The 18,393-nt window shown below is 44.6% G+C and overlaps 2 protein-coding genes across 5 annotated transcripts in view; one reads left to right on the plus strand and one right to left on the minus strand.

Moving 5' to 3' along the window:
- The window catches only part of NID2 (nidogen 2), a 14,725-nt gene extending 13,969 nt beyond the window's left edge, over nt 1-756 (plus strand). For all 4 annotated transcript variants that reach the window (XM_030484855.1, XM_030484856.1, XM_030484857.1 and 1 more), the window contains exon 22: nt 23-756. In XM_030484855.1, coding sequence (XP_030340715.1) covers nt 23-33 — 11 coding nt within the window. In that variant the 3' untranslated portion in view covers nt 34-756. The remainder of the gene's footprint in view (nt 1-22) is intronic.
- Nucleotides 303-15,661, minus strand: RTRAF (RNA transcription, translation and transport factor). Its single transcript, XM_030484860.1, has 8 exons — nt 15,494-15,661; nt 13,474-13,598; nt 11,867-11,966; nt 10,582-10,668; nt 9,387-9,475; nt 6,254-6,322; nt 2,047-2,095; nt 303-1,302 (listed from the first exon to the last, which is right to left on the minus strand). The coding sequence occupies exons 1-8, from the start codon at nt 15,552-15,554 to the stop codon at nt 1,148-1,150; spliced, it is 735 nt and encodes a 244-aa protein (XP_030340720.1). The 5' UTR covers nt 15,555-15,661; the 3' UTR covers nt 303-1,147.
- Between the last annotated feature and the right edge of the window lie 2,732 nt (nt 15,662-18,393).

Genomic DNA, 18,393 nt, shown 5'->3' on the forward strand with positions numbered 1-18,393 from the left:
AGATATCCATTTCTCTCTGCAGCAAGGAAATAGTAACTGCTATTTCGAGAAACAACCATCTTGGCACCCAAAAGAACTTCAGACCCAGAAAACTATCACTGCACACAGCTAAGAGGGGAGAAACCCTTAACCAAGGCCAATGAAGCAACCTACTTTTCTACAAAAGATTATTTAGTATTTTTTGAAATGATACCTCAAGTCTTTACTACTGTATTTTTTTTTTTAAAGTGGAAAACATCAATATATTACCAAAAGAATAAAAATGGTCCTGTGGATCTTAGGCAAGCAAACTTAAAATGTAGTTTCTTATTCAAATGATTTATTTTATTAGAAGAAGAGTGGATTCATTTTTAATAGGTTTGACAATCTGACCAACAGGTCCTTTTAGCCAAAAAAATAAGCGCCTGTGGGGAAGCTTTGGATGCAGTATTTGCTGGGTCTAAGTTATGTACAGCCCTGAAGAGAGAGACCGTGTGTGCTCTAACAGTGTGCGGAACAGTTACGTGATGTGGCAAAGGCATGGAATTTTTCCAGAAGACAACTCTATTTTCACCACTGCCTCAATGCATGTATTTTAGTATTTATATTAGAAGAATATGCTAGAATTGATCTGTTCATGCTTGTTGGTTCTTCTAAGTGCCTTCATAGACCTACCCAATGTAGACCAATACATGTTCAGAAATACCATTTACGATGTAATGCTTCACTTTTTCTAGGTTACTACAATAATTGAATAAAATGGTTGGTTTAAGTTTCCCTTTGGATTTAGTTTGTAAGTATTTCAGTTGTAGGGTAGAGAGTGAAGAAGCAGCAAGCAAGCCAGGGGCAAGCTGTTCATATGGCAGGACCTCAACAAAAGAGGAATCTGCGGAGACTGTGCAACACTCCCATCTCAACACAAAGCCAAACACAATGAAAAAGGCGTATTTGCCAACTCAGAGCTATTCAGAACAATTTGTCTATTTATTTTCCCCAACCTCATTTATTTAAAGAAAAATGATAATTCCTTAGAAGTCAGAATTCAATTTCCTGTTTTCTTTCAAAACAGTAAAATAATACCATTTCAAACTGCATGCCAGGCTTGTACAGAGTTGTACATAGTTCCTAATTGTACTAAGTACACAAGAGACTAAAAGCTTTTATCTGTTCATCTCCCGACTTTCCCCAGTCTGTGGTCCGTCTTGGGATCAGCAATAATCGCCTGAACTGCTACAATTGCTTCATTAATTTTTGTTTGCAGCTCTCGGAGCTCCTCTATATGCAGCAGTCGGAGAATCTGGGCAGCTTCATTGAGAACAGCATCTGGGTGAGTCGCAGAAAGAGAAGTCGTATCAAGCATTTTCATCTGATGTGAAGGACTTAAGAAAAGCTTAAGCAAAGTTAACGCTCTGCACTTCGTTCATGCTTGTGGTTTTCATACTTGAAATAGGAAGCAACTTTCCCTACTGCTAGAGAGGGACAGCGTGCTCTGCAAAACCTTGCTCAGCTCCCTGCAGCTCTCGCAGTAAAGCCACAGCCAAGCTGGGTCAGTATGAAACATTCCGAGTAGTAATTCAGCTGTACTGGGGGCAAAAGTGAAGGCAAGCTAGAGGTGTCCCAGGTCATCTGGCTATTGCTTACAAAATAATCTATCAATCAGGTCATACCGACTTGTGCTGCCTAGGCTTAGATTTGAGGTAAATTATGGAACTAAACCACAGGGAAGCAGCACAGGGGTCCTCTGCTGGTAGAAGCATGATATACACCAGTAGTGAGCTGCATTCCTCCCACTTGCAAACGTGGCTGCAGTTAAAAGTTGTTATTTAAACATTACTCTGAAACAACATATTCCACAGTTAAGATTTATGCTTCTCTGTTCCAAAACAAAATGCTCAGGGGTGCTCGTAAATAAGAAGCTGGGAGGGAGCAATTCTTTCCACTACAGGGTTTTTTACGGTACACATCAGCTACATATTTGACAGTAATATACATCGTCAAAGGCAAACATCACTATTTAGAAGTAACATTAAGAGACTATTTAGAAGTAACATTAAGAGAATTGCTTACCTCCTGTATCAAAACCAAGAATGTGCTTTTCTAAAGCAACAGGCAAACCCTTCAAAAAGAAAAAGCATGTTCAAGTACTGTTAGAAATGTCATTTTGCATGTCTGGAAAATAAAATCAAGTACTACAGTGGGTAGCTCTCGAGGACACTTGAGTTTTGCTTGTATAGATGTGTGTGAAAACTTTGAAAAGTCATCGTGCTTGATTACACACGAGTGCCTGTGTGTCCTGAAACATCAAACCCAGAGTATTTGTAAAGAAAAATCTTCATGCTTTATAATGCGCTGACTTGTCAAGCGAACCCCATTGGATACACGCTGCCCACATTCAATCCTTAAAAGGCCAACAGCAGTACTGTGAGAGAACACCCAATCCAGCAACATCGCTACCCAGACAAACAAAAAGCACGCACAAACCAGGCTTTCTGAGGAGCTAGTGCCTTCAAACAGCTTCCAGCTCTCAAAGCACTGCCTGATTTGAAAGAACTGTAAAAATTCTCTGTAATCAAGTGAGTTTCTCAAGCACTGAACTTGCAACCTCTATCAACATCCCCAGAAGCATTTTCTCAAGTGTTAAGCTTAGGAATAAAGCTAAACGTTCCATTTTCTAAACACTTGCTCTATTAAGACAGCACAAGGAAAAGTTTCATTAGTGGTCATTTCTAAGTATTGCTCTCTTTTCTTTGCCCTCTCCAGCTTGGGAGGAGCAGTCACGCTAAACAATCACTCACCATGTTTCAACATGCACACCAAATAAGATTTCAACAATGCAAGCCTTATAATTTGCTTTTACTACCTCTGAAACTTCCATTTCCAACATTTGCTTCTGAGCATTTGCCAAATGTCTTGCATTTGGCACAACAAAACATTCAAGTCCAATACTATTAGTTTCTACAATGATGGGGTTCTAAAGCTTCTAAACAGTGAAGATTTATTTTAAAGGCTTTATAGACATGTAAAAAAAAAAAAATTCGAGTTGATCAAACACACACTAAATCCAAAATGGTAACCATAACTCACTGGAGTTACCCCATTTTCAAAGAGTGGTTCTTTTTCATGGCCTCTTCAATAAAATGGATGTTCAACTGCTATCTTAAAAATTTAACCCACTAGTTGATAAGAACACCACTAATCACAGAACAGTTTGGGTTGGAAGGGACCTTAAAGCTCATCCAGTTCCAACCCCCTGCCACGGGCAGGGACACCTTCCACTAGACCAGCTTGCTCCAAGCCCCGTCCAACCTGGCCTTGAACACTGCCAGGGATGGGGCAGCCACAGCTTCTCTGGGCAACCTGTGCCAGTGTCTCACTACTGTCACGGTAAAGAACTTCTTCCTAAGATCTACTCTAAATCTCCCCTCTGTCAGTTTAAAGCCATTCCCCCTTGTCCTGTCCCTACATGCCTCTGTCAAAAACCCCTCTCCAGGTTTCTTGTCAGCCCCTTTAGGCACTGGAAGCTGCTCTAAGGTCTCCCCAGAGCCTTTTCTTCTCTATGCTGAACATCCCCAGCTCTCTCAGCCTGTCTCCATAGCAGAGATGCTCCAACCCTCAGAGCATCTTCGTGGCCTCTGGATTCACCACTTCGGACAGATTCTTGCAATATCAGACACAAATTCACACATAAATGTTTCAAGAAAATAGTTTTAAACGTAAGGCTGCAAATTGCTCCTTGCTACCCTGGTGTGTTCTCAAAGCCACACGAGCAGCAAAGCATTGATTCAGTCAGTTCTTTGTGTGACAAATTCCCCAGGGCCACTGCAGGTACCTCCAACACCAAGTGACCACAGAGGCACCTTCAGAGGTGGTCTTCTGAGACGCCCTGGTAGCACAGCTTTACTTAATCTGCCTTACTCCCACCACTACATACATTAGCTCCTTTTCAGCTGGTGGAAGGTGTCTTTGAGCCCTAGACTGGCCTTTCCCAAGCCCCATAGCAGTGGTCTTATAGCAGGCACTGAGCTGTACAGGCACCCCCTGGTGCTACAACTACAAGCAGCACATGCTCATTTGCACAGCAGCTTCAGAGAGAAATGAAGATCACCTTTAAATCTGTAACTACACAGACTACTTAATTTCACAGCCACATTCCCCAAAAATTTAATTTAAAAATGCTGCATAAAACACTTGCAATAGGCCTAACCACCACAGCCACCTGCCCTGTAACTGGAAGTATCAACAGCAAAACTAGATTCTCTGGGGTGGTTTCCAGATTTCAGAGTGGGGGGTAAAAATTACCCACTTTGTTGTGTTTTCAAATATGCCCCAGGTATAGCCTTTGGGAGCATCCTTAAAGTGATCCTGAAGGACATTTTTGTACTTGATACTACCTAGGACACACTACAAGCCTGCCAGTATAAATCTGAATCCTGTCTAGACATCAAGTACATTGAATTACCAGCCATTCAAAATACAATCTAAAAAAAAAAACAAACCAACCCAAAACCCAACAAAAACCCAACCATAAGTGTTATGTTTTACCTTGAAAACCATACCTTCACAACCAAACAAGATAAATCTCATTTTACTTGGTGCATTTCAGCCACAAGAACAGCAGTTTAAGTTTCCTCACCAGAGTCCTCATATATATCCTTCAGTCAGAGAATATTTGTCTATCTATTTTATCTTTTCCCCACTCTATCTTGATATTGCCAGGTGTGCTACTCATGACATTTTGTATATAAAGCTGTCTGCCATGCAGCAGTCAGACATTTATCACCTGCTTCCAGGAGCAAGGCTTAATATACAGTGTCACTGGCTAGTATTTTGGCATTAACAAGCCAGCCAAAAACAGAAGCAGAGGTTTATTCTTCCTCTCCTTCTATCCTGCAACCCAGCTATCCCCTCTGCTTTTAAGGTATTTTCTTCATTCATCTGGTACATTACAATGTTCATGATTGCTGCTGGCACACAAAGCTGTTTTCCTGTCTCCAATCCTCTGCCTTTTCTCCGGCCCACCTGAAGTTTAGCATTTCTAATGAGAATACTCTCCCAGTGACACATATTACATTCAGTGCCAGTGACATTTCAGCCTAAGACCTGACGATGCTCTGAACACCTATCGAATCTGAACAATTCTTTGTCATGAAAAAAAATTCACTGTTCCTCAAAGCAGCTAGCTCTGGCAAACACAGAAAATGCCATTCTGATCCCTGCATGTCAGCTGTGCAGCTATGTAAACAACGAATAAAAGCAGCTTTTTATTAACCTTTGTTATAAAACGCAAAATGAACACAGCAGTCTCAGCTGCTTTCATATTTTCCTGCTCATTTAATGGTTTTATGGATATACAAAACCAAAGCTTTGATTTGATGTTCCAATGCTTCTGGAAATTACTGCACTACAACTTAGAGCACCTGGGATCGCTACTTAGTACAAAAGCAATATGATGATAATAAATAAAGCATGAACTGTTCTGAGCAGCTGCCAGAAAAGATGAAGGGACTTGCACTCTTTGACCAGATCCAGTTTCTTTAGCAGGGACACTTCTAAATGTACACCTGCAGAGCAAGAGAGGCCACCTTCCCTGGCTGCACCCAAGAACTAATGCAGCAGCTGCTGTGCCAAATGCCAGAGAGGAAAGCTGGAGAACTGGAATGCTTAAGAAATGACAGTCTGAAAAACCACAGTCATCTCCTAGAAGATCCTGCAGACAGACAGCTTGTGGTTAGAAAATAATTCTGCAAAATCTGAGGTTTAAGTGCTTAAGTTTCTTTTCCCCACCTCTTTTTGGGGAAGGGGGGGAGGGAGGAGTTGGACATGCAACATCACATCCCTCAAACACACACAAGGTGTACATATGAGACAAAACACTCCACAGAAGGAACGTTTCAACCTGTTTATGCAGCCAATGCTGCCGATTCTGAAGAAAAGCCAGGTCATACATTTGTTCACATGCTGTTGGCCTGCTGCACTGAACAGTAAGGGTAATCCTCCAGCAAGTAACTAGACAGGGAACACCTAGTTACTGATATATCATACAGGTACACCTTTTTGTATTCAACTGAAACAAAAAAAGCTTTGCATACTACTCTCCATAATCCTCTAGGTCTTTTCGAATCAGGATGGCAAAGATAAAGCAAGGTTCCACCACCCTCCTAAACAAAGTGTTTAAACAGAATTGGTTTTGACTGAGATGACAGACATTTATGCTTACACTTCCTCACTCAATATGGAACAATTAGCACTAGACTCATGCAGTGTATATACAAACCTCCTTGGACTGACTGGCCTTTGCTATGGCGTCCTGCGTCAAGCGCTCTTGAACCAAAATGCGAATTGCCTAGGAAAAACATTGAAGGTGAGAATCATTTATTTATGTCTTGATGCATTTCTCCGCAATTCCAAGGTAAACATTATAACCCAGCATCACCTCAAACCCATGATTCTGTGAAAAACTTCTTGGAAAACTCTTTCAGATCTTAAACCTTTTTAAATAGCACTGTCCTTTGCAAGTAGTGTCTTACACAGGTGTAGTTTCTTTGGCTGTGGGAAGCAGCTTAACCAGAAGAGACAAGGACATCACACTATTAATGTCAGCCACTGGTGGGCCAGAAACTGCAAGGTACTAGGAACAGTCAGAAAGCTTGAGATTTTTTAGAATGGAGAATAGGAGGCTCAGGGGAGATGTTATCGCTCTCTACAACTACCTGGAAGGAGGTTGTAGTGAGATGGGGGGTTGGTCGCTTCTCACAAATAACAAGCAATAGGATGAGAGGAAATGGCCTCAAGTTGCACCAGATAAGGTTTAGGCTGGATATTAGGAAAAATGTCTTCACCAAAAGGGTTGTTAAGCACTGGAACAGGCTGCCCAGGGAAGTGGTGGAGTCACCAACCCCGGAGGGATTTAAGAGGTGTAGATGTGGCACTTAGGGACATGGTGGACTTGGCAACGCTGGGTTAATGGTTGGATTTGATGATCTTAACTGTCTTTTCCAACCTCAATGATTCCATGATTACAGAATGAGCTAATCACAATCTCAAAGCAGCAGCACCATCTTTATTTTTCCAAGATCACACACCTTTAATGCTGCAGCAATACAGCTTCTCCAGGAAGCAAATCCTGCTATCAGCATCTTTTAGCAGGTGCTGAACCATCTTCCACATGCAGAGAAACCTGGAGCAAGGCTACACACCCAGGTTTTAAAAAAATACTGAGAGCAGACAGCAATTATTTTTAGACACAGGAACAAGAACAGCCTTGATTTTAACAATCCTGCTGCTCATCTGTTTTTACTGGCTCCAGTACATAGCATGAAATCGTATCGGAGCTATCAGTTACTGATACCTACAGCTGCAAATGCTTCTAAAAATAACTGAAGGAATACCATGCAGGCAGACTTCCACCAGAAGGAACTGGGTCTGTCAAACACATTCCTCAAACTTTCCCTGATGAGTAGCCAAATGTGACAGAAGCAGTCTTACTGCTTCATGCTTCTCCCCCAAGATTTCTCCTGGTTTTGGTCATGATTAAAGTTGAAATGATACTAGAAAGATGCCACTGAATACTTCCAGAAATCTTTCTAACTGCAGGGAGTAGCATGGACATGAGTGATTTAATGAGGAGTTTAACTTTAAATTCCAGCAGTGAAACCAGACCTTCTGTAAGAATTTTGAGTGCCTTTTGCATTAGAAAAGGATATCCAACTGTGTTAACACACATGCTTTCTGATGAACTTCCCAGATTTAAATTAACAAAATGGGACTCCAGATATCTCTCTGCCCACTCTGGCCAAGGTCTGGCAGATCCAGAGGGTGCATGCTTGCACCCTCTGGCCTCCCCTAAACATCCACTCCCCAGTGCCCAAGCCTGAACTGGGACCATAAATTCTCCACAAATGTGCTTACTGTAGTATAGAATTAAAAGGTTTCACTGTCACATCCTAACACCAACAAACCCTGAAAACTAGCATTGCTATTGCCCATGTAATATGAACTGCCATAGCAGAAATCTGTTCCCACTGTAATTAAAAGCAAGAAAATTTCAGGCTGGTGGTTTTGCTCAACCACTTCTGTCTGAAAAAAGTGAGACTAGATATGTAATGACAGAAATGTAAATAGCAGAAACCCAATTCTTCTCACTTCAAGCTGCTAGTACCAAATTAGATGGTACTAGGTGGTCCTACAGAGATAAAGTTTGCTAGCCTTGAGACAATCCTGTAAGACCACCTGAAGCAACTCTGTCTATTAAGGGCTGAGCTCATGCCTGCAGATCCTCAATTTCACCATTCACAGGGTCTCTTCTCTCTCTCTACCCGATATCCCTTTTCACTGATTTTTGCAGGGGTTTAGGTTTGGAGGTTTTTTTGGTAGGGTGTTGATATATGAGATCTCCACTGCTCTCTGAAGATTGATGAAGAGTTCAAAGGCTAGTCTGGGAAAGCAAAGGAGTATACCAGACTGGAGAGAATGAGAAAGCGGTTGATGGGATAACTGCAGACTGTCATTTCATTAAGAAACCAGGCTAGGGTGATAATACCATTAAGTATACCTGTTACAGACTTAAACACACTATATAAGCTTCAATATCCATGGCATTTAGTTGCTCAAAAAAGAGTTTAGCAAATATCACTGCTACTATAATGAACTGATCTTATTGGGGTTTTCCACTGAAATGAGTTTATTGTGATGCCAAACAAAACTAAGCTTATTTCCGTATTATGGCAGGAACTCAGGATTGCTACAGTCTCAGTAAATACAGTACTTCAAAAATACAGTACAGGTTCAACCCAAAATTTACAGCTAACTATGGAGTTCCACCAGTAAGTTACAAATTTTCTCAAAGTCATAAAAAAGATGCTTTAGAAAATTAATTGGCCTATTTACCACATTTAAAAGCCATGATTAGTCGTCAAGACTAAATTAAATTGACTTCAGTAACCACAAAGAGTCAACAGTTCATAGGACAAAAAGAGGAGAAAGAAGCCTTTAACTGTGGTTCCTCCCTAGGATGTTTGTTTTAAACCAGCCTTTGCATCACTTAGCCTCTAGGTCTTCAAGTTTCTCTTGATTTCTAGCACTAGAATACAATCTTCTCTTTTGAGCATGTTCCTTGACACATTTGAGGATCATTAAAAACACAGAGTACTTCGAATTTGGAACAACAGTTCTCAATGTTGGAACTCCAGTAACTCAGCTACAAATGAACTGTTTACCAAGATAATTATACATTAATTTCCATGATTTATATTGTGTTCTTATGTTCTTGAAAAGACACATACAGGATGAATTTTACTTTCTATTTGTGCTTAAAAAGTCATAATTTAACTCTGCACACAAGCTATTACACACATATCAGCCACTGGAGAAAAGAAGGAAGAAAGGAGGTATAAAACTGTGAAACTTACCTTGAGCATTACCAAGTAATCATCGTGTCGCTGAATTTGAAGGAGATTAGCTAAAGCCATCACTCCAGCCTTGAAATCGGGATTATTCACTGTAAAAATAATAATCATTAAAAATATACACTAGTTTAAGTGGCTCCAAAAGGCACAACTGGCTTCCTGACTGCCCGATATGGGATTGTTCTCAAGGATGGGCAAAGCCATGGATAAAGAACAGTGAGCAACAACTTAGTCTAGCTATAAAGCAACCAAAGGATGTGCCAGGCTTCACAATCAGGTTGCAGAACATCATCCAAACACAAGCAGCATTGTTTTCAACACCAAATGCACTGCATATGTTCTACAGCACAATAAACTGGTGTTAAGCCTTTGAAAATAAAGCAAATTACACAAAGATACTCTTTTATGTATCTTTCACTGCAGAGCAGAACTGTGCTGGGTGAGGGTACGACCAATTCCTAGCTGTCCTTTTGTAGAAGGAGCAATGGGAGAAGGCACAGGGGATATAGGGCTAATTTTAGTAGCTATTTTCCACCACTTCCATTTATTGTGAATGCATCTAGCAGTCAAAATAATTAAAATGATGAGAGGTACAGCTGGGGAAGACCAAGCCAACCTGTAATATGCTGACAGTATTGAAGTAAACAGTTTGCTATCACATTTCCTTAGTTTTGTTTGTTTGTTTTAAAGAGCTGTTACTGTCTATAGTCAAAAGGAATCTTGCTATTTCACCCTAACCCAGAGCAAACACTCATTGGCTCTCCGCAAAGCTGTTAAGATAAACACCCCTCAGCTGCTTTCTCATTGCCTGAGAAGAGCCCTCCCAACTTAATCATATCTAATCAAGTCTCTGGGCACCTCATACTGCTAGGAAAGATTCTCCCCTTTGCCCTTCTCCTTTTTCCCCAACAGAAGCTCTGCATCAGTGCAATGGGATTCACATGGAGCAGTTCCTCTTCCCTTAAGCAGGAACACAGACAAGCGGAAACAAGTCCAAGTAACTCTCAAAACACTGTTCACAAGCAATTTCGGCCAGCAGTAAAAGAATATATGAACTCTGCATTCCTAAAGCTTTAAATGGGGCTTTAAAGAATTGGATCTATCACAGTATTAGAACTTGAAGTCTGAAGAACACCACATAGGCCATGGAACACATTCCCACATGATGTACCCGTCCAGTAGATTGATGCACACTTACCATCCAAGTTAATCAGCGGTTCTGCAATTTTTGCTGTATTATCAGTATTTTTAGCACCATCTGGGGTAGAATCCTTGTACTTATCAGCTGTTAAATTAAGAAGCAAACATGAGCACCATTAGAGCTAACAACAAAAATAACTAGTTAAAAGTTTAGCACCAAGCTGTAGTTTGCTACAGCTGTATTTTTGGGGTGTGGCAATTGCCCAGGAGCCTTCTGGGCTCATTCACTGACATTCTGGAGCTCCCTCCTAATGTGTCCAAAGGCTGCCATACTAATGAGCTCTCATCTGTAGAGAGCTTATGTGCTATCCAAGAGCAGCACCAGAGCAGGCTCCACACTTATGTAGGACATTCTGCTCTTGATTAAGGCTCTTCCTACAGTCTTCATCCCAGAAGGCTGAACAAGCTGCACTGACAATTCTACCACTTTGAAAATCCATCAGTTCAACTAGCATTGGCCCTCTGCCTCAATCAGCAGCGTAAGGAGGGCTCAAGAGCTACAGTCTGAAGCTGGTTCTGATCAGTGAGTACAGCATTTCCAGTGAAGGCTTTGTTTTATAGACTGCAGCATTCATGTACAACCCACACGGGGGTTTTCCAAGACCTCCTGGCTCCTCCACCTTCATGTAAGCCTGAGTCACAAGCAGCTCACTTTCTCCATCATGAGAAAATGAGAAACAGTTCTACAGATTGCAGATATTTAAATCCCATCCCTGTCTTGGGCAGAGCTCAGCCCTGCAGGAATTAAAGGTAATGGAAAACAGTACTTTGGCTGTTATGTTTGCCACCAGTAATTACATTTTTATCTGCACTTTCACTATAAGGAAATGAGCTGCTGCTGACTGTTGACATTTAACTCAACTTCTTCATAACCTTGCCCTACTTCCCAAGGGTTCTGCATTTACTCCCTGTAAAACAAGGCTCTAAGAATAACTTATTTGAATAAATGTAGTATTACAGAAGATGCATTTAATATACTTTAGAGCAAGTTCTCATAAAGGCAATCCCATGGGAAGAAGGGTATAAATATATACAATGGGTTTTGCTATATCCAGAAATAAAGTATTAAATGCAAGTACACTACTGCCCTCTCCCACAGGAGCTGAAGAGAAACAGTTCACATCTGAACATGGTGCAAAACTAAGCAGATGAAATTACGTATTTTTTTTTTTAAGAAAATATATACTTTTGACATTGTCTTAATCTGACAAATACTTCCCAAAATGAAACAGAAAAACCCCATTTCCCTATCATTTTGAAGTATTAAATAAATTCACTCATACCATTATCTCCATACTCGAGTCTAACTGCTAAGCCGAGCAGCCAGTCCACTGTTTCTTGTCGTTCTTGTATTTTGAAAGGACAGTTTACATCTTTCATATACTGAGGAGCAGAAAGAGGAGAAAACAAATAGCTGTTATGGACCTGCATGAATTAGGGAGGAGCACAGAACTGTTTTGTCAATAGTCACTTTCTCACAGACCTTACAGTTGTTAACAAGAAGCATCATTGTGAAATGTCCTGCTGTGGCATCTGATCTCTCTCATTTTTGAGCGCTCTAATCCACCACTAACTTGAGTCTGCCATTTGGTGGCACCTGCTTTTTAATGAATGTTATTCATTGTCAGCCGGCAACCAGAGAAACCAAAATGCCCCTTTCTTTGCTCTCTATTCATTTTACACAGTAAGTGGAGGCAAAGGAAATGACAGAGAACTAATTGCAGCAAAAATTTACCATCTAAAGCAGGAAGGAGGAATAATGCTACCTTAGACTGTCACAATGTTGATATAAGAGGATTCTGGGGGCAACAGAAGTCACTTTCTTACAGATTGTGTACAACAGGAGGGCAGAACGTGGCTGGGACACTGTCTCCATTCTTCTGAGCCCAGAACACAGGACCCAGCCCAACCTGCTGCCAAGACTAACAAAATCTAGGATACAGCAACATTCTGCTGTGCCCCTTTGCTGGAAGGAGAGAAGGGCCACACAGCCTCTACTTTGGCAGCACAGAATGAAAAGCACCAGGGGCCGAAGAGCACTAGCGGGCAGGGATCCCCAGGCAGGCACATAGAGAAGAGTCTGGCCAAGCTAGGAAATATATCACTGATACCACAACAGTACCAGCTGCCAGTAATTCTAACAACATGTACATTTATGCATGTGATATTAGAACACTTCAGGCTCCTCCCTGAAAAGCACAAGCACTGCAAACCCCATCTTCCTGGGCAGTGAGCAAAATACACAGTTCCAGGGTTAAAAAAAGTGAGATGAATGAGCACTGAGCATTATTGAGCAGCATTTCCAGCTCCGTGCAGGGCTGTGTTGAGAGAAAGCAAATGGGAACCAAGAGAGAACACTCAACAGCCTTGTGGTGACTTGGAATGCTCATGAGCACTCAGGAGACCACTCACTAAACGATGGCTGCTTGCCACACTGAGTGCTTAGCAGAGGAAAACCATCTATCTGAAATAACAAGAGGTGCAGAAATGAGCAGCAGTAGCTTTCTTCCACACGTTTGCAAAGCCTACTAATACTTCAGCCTAATCCATTTTCCTTTTGGCACATAAGAATCATTAATGTAGAAAAGCTGTTTATTTGTAGTCAATCTTCCTTCTACTTCAAGAACTGAATCAAATCAGGCAAAAAAAAAAAAAAAAATTAGAATGGATACCCCACCTACTGCAAAACAAAGCTAAATGAATATTTTGTACAGAAAGTTCTACCATCTTAACTCCTACAGTTTGGCTTCAATAATACATTTAAATTCCTAGAAATGCGGAAGTTCAGAGACAGGACAAACAGTCAGAGTCACTTACATTCCACAACTACAGCAGTTGTTACATGTCATTTACATCATCATTTGGAATTGCGTTTGAAACAATGACATACCTTTTCAAATGATTTGGGCCAGTCATCGCTGTGTATGTTTCTCAGGTTCCCTCGGTCTTCAATCTTGTAGTGTCTGATTTTCTGGTCTTCGAGCCAGACAATAAAATTTCTGAATTCTGTTTCATCTGTTGGGAGAAGTAAACAAAGCAAAATTTAACCAATACCTTAAGGGCAAGAACTGGTTTGTAAAAATACTGATGCCCCTGAGCACTTTCATATTTTACCACTTTTATATATATATGTATCTAACATTGAAATCATGTACTCCAGGATAACCTCTGATCAAAACTCAACAATGAGTCGTTTTTATTTTTCAAGTCCCTTCCAACTGGCTGTGGCTGACTGACTACACTAAAAGGCATGAGCCAACAGATTGTTTTTATTGGGAACATAGTTATAACTTAAGTGAAGGAAAGGTGAAACAATGATAAACTCGGTTCCTAACAGTGTTAGCTGGACACACGTTATATGTAGCAGTAACCCTGTGTCTCTTCTGAAGACCAACACATGAATTTCATGACTACGCAAAGAAATTTTCTTCCTTCACTGCTGACTCAACTCTTCTTGGTCATTGATCCAACATCTCGTTTTGGAGCTGGTATTCACAATACAAAGAATGTGGTCCAAAGATATTCATACTGGACAAAGCAATTAGCCAGGACCTGCACTTCAGTGACAGAATTCATGGATGGACACAGCACATCAGAGCTCTGGGATATCACCGGCCCCTCAAAAACCAGCTGGAATATTTTGGCTTTGGACGAGATTTAATATACCAAGTTAATGAATTTAATATTCTCCTGCATCTCAGAGTAGAGTAAACACAGAATTTTTGCCCATCAGGGACAAGAATGATACATTTGCTTCTCAAAAACATTCTCTAAGCAATAAGCACCCTATTTCCATCACATGTGTTCTAAGAAACAGAAACATGGTCACAACTTCAATGTCATAAAAATGAACCTTAAGCAAAAAAAAAAAAAAAAAATAAAATGTTAACGAACTTCAGACACACAATGAAAAAAGATGCCAGTAGCCAACATCTCTTGAATGAGAAGCAAGTCTACCAGAAGCACTGAAAGAAAAATAACCTATTAAACAGATGACCTGAACGTTACAACTAATTGCGCTGGATAAATATGTTCATTACAGTGCTTTCAAGCAAAAAAAAAAGCATTGCCAAAAATCAAACATCAAAGCATTGGTTTGTATTGTTAGGATTAGAAAATAGCTCTAACCATAGAATAGTGGAATGGTTTGGGTTGGAATGGACCTTAAAGCTCATCCAGTTCCAACCCCCTGCCACAGGCAGGGACACCTTCCACTATACTAGGTTGCTGCAAGCCCCATCCAACCTGGCCTTGAACACTGCCAGGGATGGGGCAGCCACAGCTCCTCTGGGCACCCTGTTCTATGTTACCAGACTACTGTGATTCACCACACTACTTCTGCCTCAGGGCAGGCCAGGTCCCAGGGCTAAAGGCAGGTTAACACAGCAGCTGAGGGAGCGTTCTGCGTGACTCCTGCCCCTCGCGTTACATAAACTAAGACTCTTCATAAGAGGAGGCTAAGAACAGCAGAACATCGTCTACCCCTGCACTGCATCTCTCCTTCCACTCTACCCTTCAACGAGGCTTAAAGAGACACCTGCACTGCGCACACCACTGTAACGCCTGGGGTACCCGGTTCTCCCGGCCTAAACTCGAGATTTTCCCCTGATCACCGCGCTGCGGCTGGACTCTAAACGCCGAGCGCTGCATTAGGGCTCGGAGCCCGGCAGACTCTCCCCGCCTCCACCTCCCTTCCCCTCCACGGGAGATACGGAGACACCGTGGGGCTGAGGGCGGGAGGTCTCCCCCGCCTTGAGGCGAGGGGATATCAACGGGAAGGATGAGCCGCCCCAGCAGCCCCCGGCCGCGGAGCGGGGCCTTGCGGCAGGGCCGTGGTGCGTGAGGAGAGCGGCGGGAACGGGGGCTGGGGGGGAAGTCGCGGTGCCCCGGAGCCCGCCGCCGCCCCTCACCCCTGCAGTTGAAGCCGGCCGGGTTGTGGTAGTCGAGCGCCGAGAGCTTGCGGCGGAACATGGCGCCGCTACCGCCACCGGCGCCTCCGCTGACAGCCAGGCCCCGCCGTTCGCCGCGCTCAGGCAGAGCCGACGGGCCGTACGGGAAGGAACACCCCCTGCCCCGCTCTACTGCCTGCCAATTGGCCAGGGCGCGCCGAGCGGCAGCCTCTGCAACCAATCATAGCGCGGCGGGTGCTGCCGGGAGGGGAAGTGGCCCTTCATTCAGCTTTATTGACACGAAGGCAGGCGGACAGCGGCAGGGGGCGGGGCCTAGGGCAGGGGGCGGGTTCTGGGGCGGGAGAGGGGCGGTGAGCAGGGCGCCGGGGGGCGGGTCTGTGATGCGCGGTGCGCTGGGGGCGGTGGGGAGCACTGGGCTGTACGGGGGAGCAGTGGGGTGCTGCACTGTCCAGAGCTGCATGTGTGGCTGGGGGGCACGGGCACTTATTCTCAGCCACAGCGCTGAGCCATGCCTTGGCCCCACAGCAAGAGCTGTGGGGAATGAGGGGTGACAGGTTGGCCATGAATAAGGGCTTTGCTGCTGGGTGACAGGTTGGCCATGAATAAGGGCTTTGCTGCTGGCCTCGGGGGGCGTTGTGGTTCCTAGTCACCCTAACATGCACCAACACCACCGCAGATGCCAGGGAGTCCCTCATGAAGTTAGGCAAGAGCTAAATTGACCTTTCAGGAGGCGGAAAAGCCTACCCACCAGAGAAGGGGCACTTATTTTCTCTTCTCGGTGTGCTCTGCAGGGTTTAGAAGCCCAGCCCTCCTTTATAGTCTTCAAACCACGCGTGAGTCATCCTTGTTTCACACAGATCCTCCCCAGCCTGGAGCTGGCTCAGCAGCTCCAGCATCCTCCTGGGCAGCAGCGAAAGGGGGTTCTGCGCAGGGATGGGCAGGAGATGAGCCTGAACCTCCCTCTGCCCTCCCTTCCTTGCCACTTCCAGCTTGGGATTAAACCGTTTTCCTTGCAAACGCTGCTGCTGCAGGTTTTGCTCACAGATATATTTCAGTCATCTCTTGGCGGGGGTGGGTTATGTAGTTTATGGCCAAGAAAAGTTTCTGCTCTGGTGGCATCTTGCAGAAGGGCTCTGCCCTACGAGCCAGCTAGCAGGTGAAGGATCCGTGTTTAAGGATTTTTTGGGTGGTTTTCCTGGAGAAGGCGATGAGCCTGGCATGGGAGTGAGACCACCCTCACCCCCCCACCCCTCCCAGGCTTGGGTGGCACTTTGCAGACGTGGTGCTGACAGCACGACGAGCCAATGCAATATTCATCCTGGCATTTCTCTCCGCGCCAGCCCTTCCCAGCGCTCCAGCTGGCAGCCGGCACAGCCACCGGTGCAGCGCTGCAATGGCAGGGTCCCCCTCCCCACGGCCGCCTTGAGACCCGGGGGGAACCGTGCAGGCTTCTGCCTCCCTTCCCCTTTAGGACCATTCCTCTCCAATTCATTGTATCTCCTCTGGCTTGTTCCTGGAGTGGTTTAACCAAGGGCAGGGGCTCCTCACAGAGAGCCAGCTCTGCCTCCTTCGGCTTTCACAGCCATGGCCCATGAGCGCTTTAGCGTGTCGCTGACACACGCACAGAGGGTGACATGCAAGTGAGCAGCAAAGGCACAAAGTCTCCAGCATAGCTAAAAGGAGCTTGGGACTGTCCCTGGGGTGTGTGGCCATCTGAGGGCACGTGCCCTCAGCTGCATGAATGTCACACGTTGTCCATCCCAGCAAGGGTGACCAGCAATGGAGGTCATGAAACCTCTGCATAGGTGTGGGGAGACAAATATACAGCCAGCGCCAGCATGCTCCCATGCCAGCAGTGGGATGGGGCTCTCCACCCTTCCTCCTCCTCCTCCTCTCCTGCCTTCATCGCCCTCAGGATAGCCCTTGCCCATCCTGGTTTTCCCCTCCCCTCCCATGCTGCAAACCTAATGTTCTCGCATCTAATGAACACAATCAGTGCAAATGGGTTTATTCTCATTAGCAAGCCGTACAGGGCCTGGCGCTGGCACTGGGGTAGGCAGCAGTGTGGTGTGCAGGGAGCAACATCTCACCTCCGCTTTCCCCGGGTGCTCCACACCTCCTCCGGCTCAGCAGATGCTGCTGGCTCGGCAGTGCTGCCGCTGCTCCGGAGCCGAAGCCTGGGGAGGTGAAGATGAAACAGAACAAGCCTGGGAAATGGAGGAGAGCCAGCGAGGTATGGCAACAGCTGAACACTGCCTGGCTTGGCACACCAAGCAGCCGAGGTGTTGCAGGAGCGACAGTTGGTTTGCTCCTTCGCGGTGACACCAATGTTTTTTCTTTTAAGCTGGCCCGATGGACGCAGCAATGGATGGGGAGCTGGGAGTCAAGCCTGCCAGCGCAGAAAAGTCAGGGCATGCTTCTTCCATCTGTTGCCCATGGGTGGGCAACATTTGCCACTCGCTGAGGTGCTCTTAACATGCACAGAAAACTGAAATACCTATGCAGCATCCACACTGAGCTCAGTGGCGGCGGGTTTCACTGCAAAACCCACACTGCCACCTTCCTCCTGGCCCAGAGATGACCTGAGGCTAAGCAGCCTCAAGCTGCGGCTGGCTGCCTAGCTGGGAAATCATTTGCCTAGGAGGACCGTTCGAAACCAGAGCAAAAATTCAGGACTTTAGATTCGGTAGGAGCAGAGCATCTTTCTGGAAGCACTGGGGAAAGGAGGTGGGTGCAAGGGGGATGCTTTGGTGCAGCCTGGGTGCAACGCTTTTCCCAGCCTCACACCACAGCAAGGACAGGACTCAGACCCTCATAGTCTCCCCAAAACAGCCCCAAATGAGGCCATTCCTGCTCTGGGCTATGGGCTGGACCACAGCAGGCCAGATTCTGTGCTGGGT

Source organism: Strigops habroptila, chromosome 4 (genome assembly GCF_004027225.2).
Source record: "Strigops habroptila isolate Jane chromosome 4, bStrHab1.2.pri, whole genome shotgun sequence".
NCBI lineage: Eukaryota > Metazoa > Chordata > Aves > Psittaciformes > Psittacidae > Strigops > Strigops habroptila.

Excerpts from the sequence above, each read along its gene's own strand:
- RTRAF (XM_030484860.1), bottom strand. The coding sequence starts at position 15,554 with ATGTTCCGCCGCAAGCTCTCGGCGCTCGACTACCACAACCCGGCCGGC. Across the intron at positions 10,669-11,866 it reads ACTCGAGTATGGAGATAATG|CTGATAAGTACAAGGATTCT; the intron begins GTATGAGTGAAT and ends TTAATTTAACAG. Across the intron at positions 9,476-10,581 it reads ACCGCTGATTAACTTGGATG|TGAATAATCCCGATTTCAAG; the intron begins GTAAGTGTGCAT and ends TTATTTTTACAG.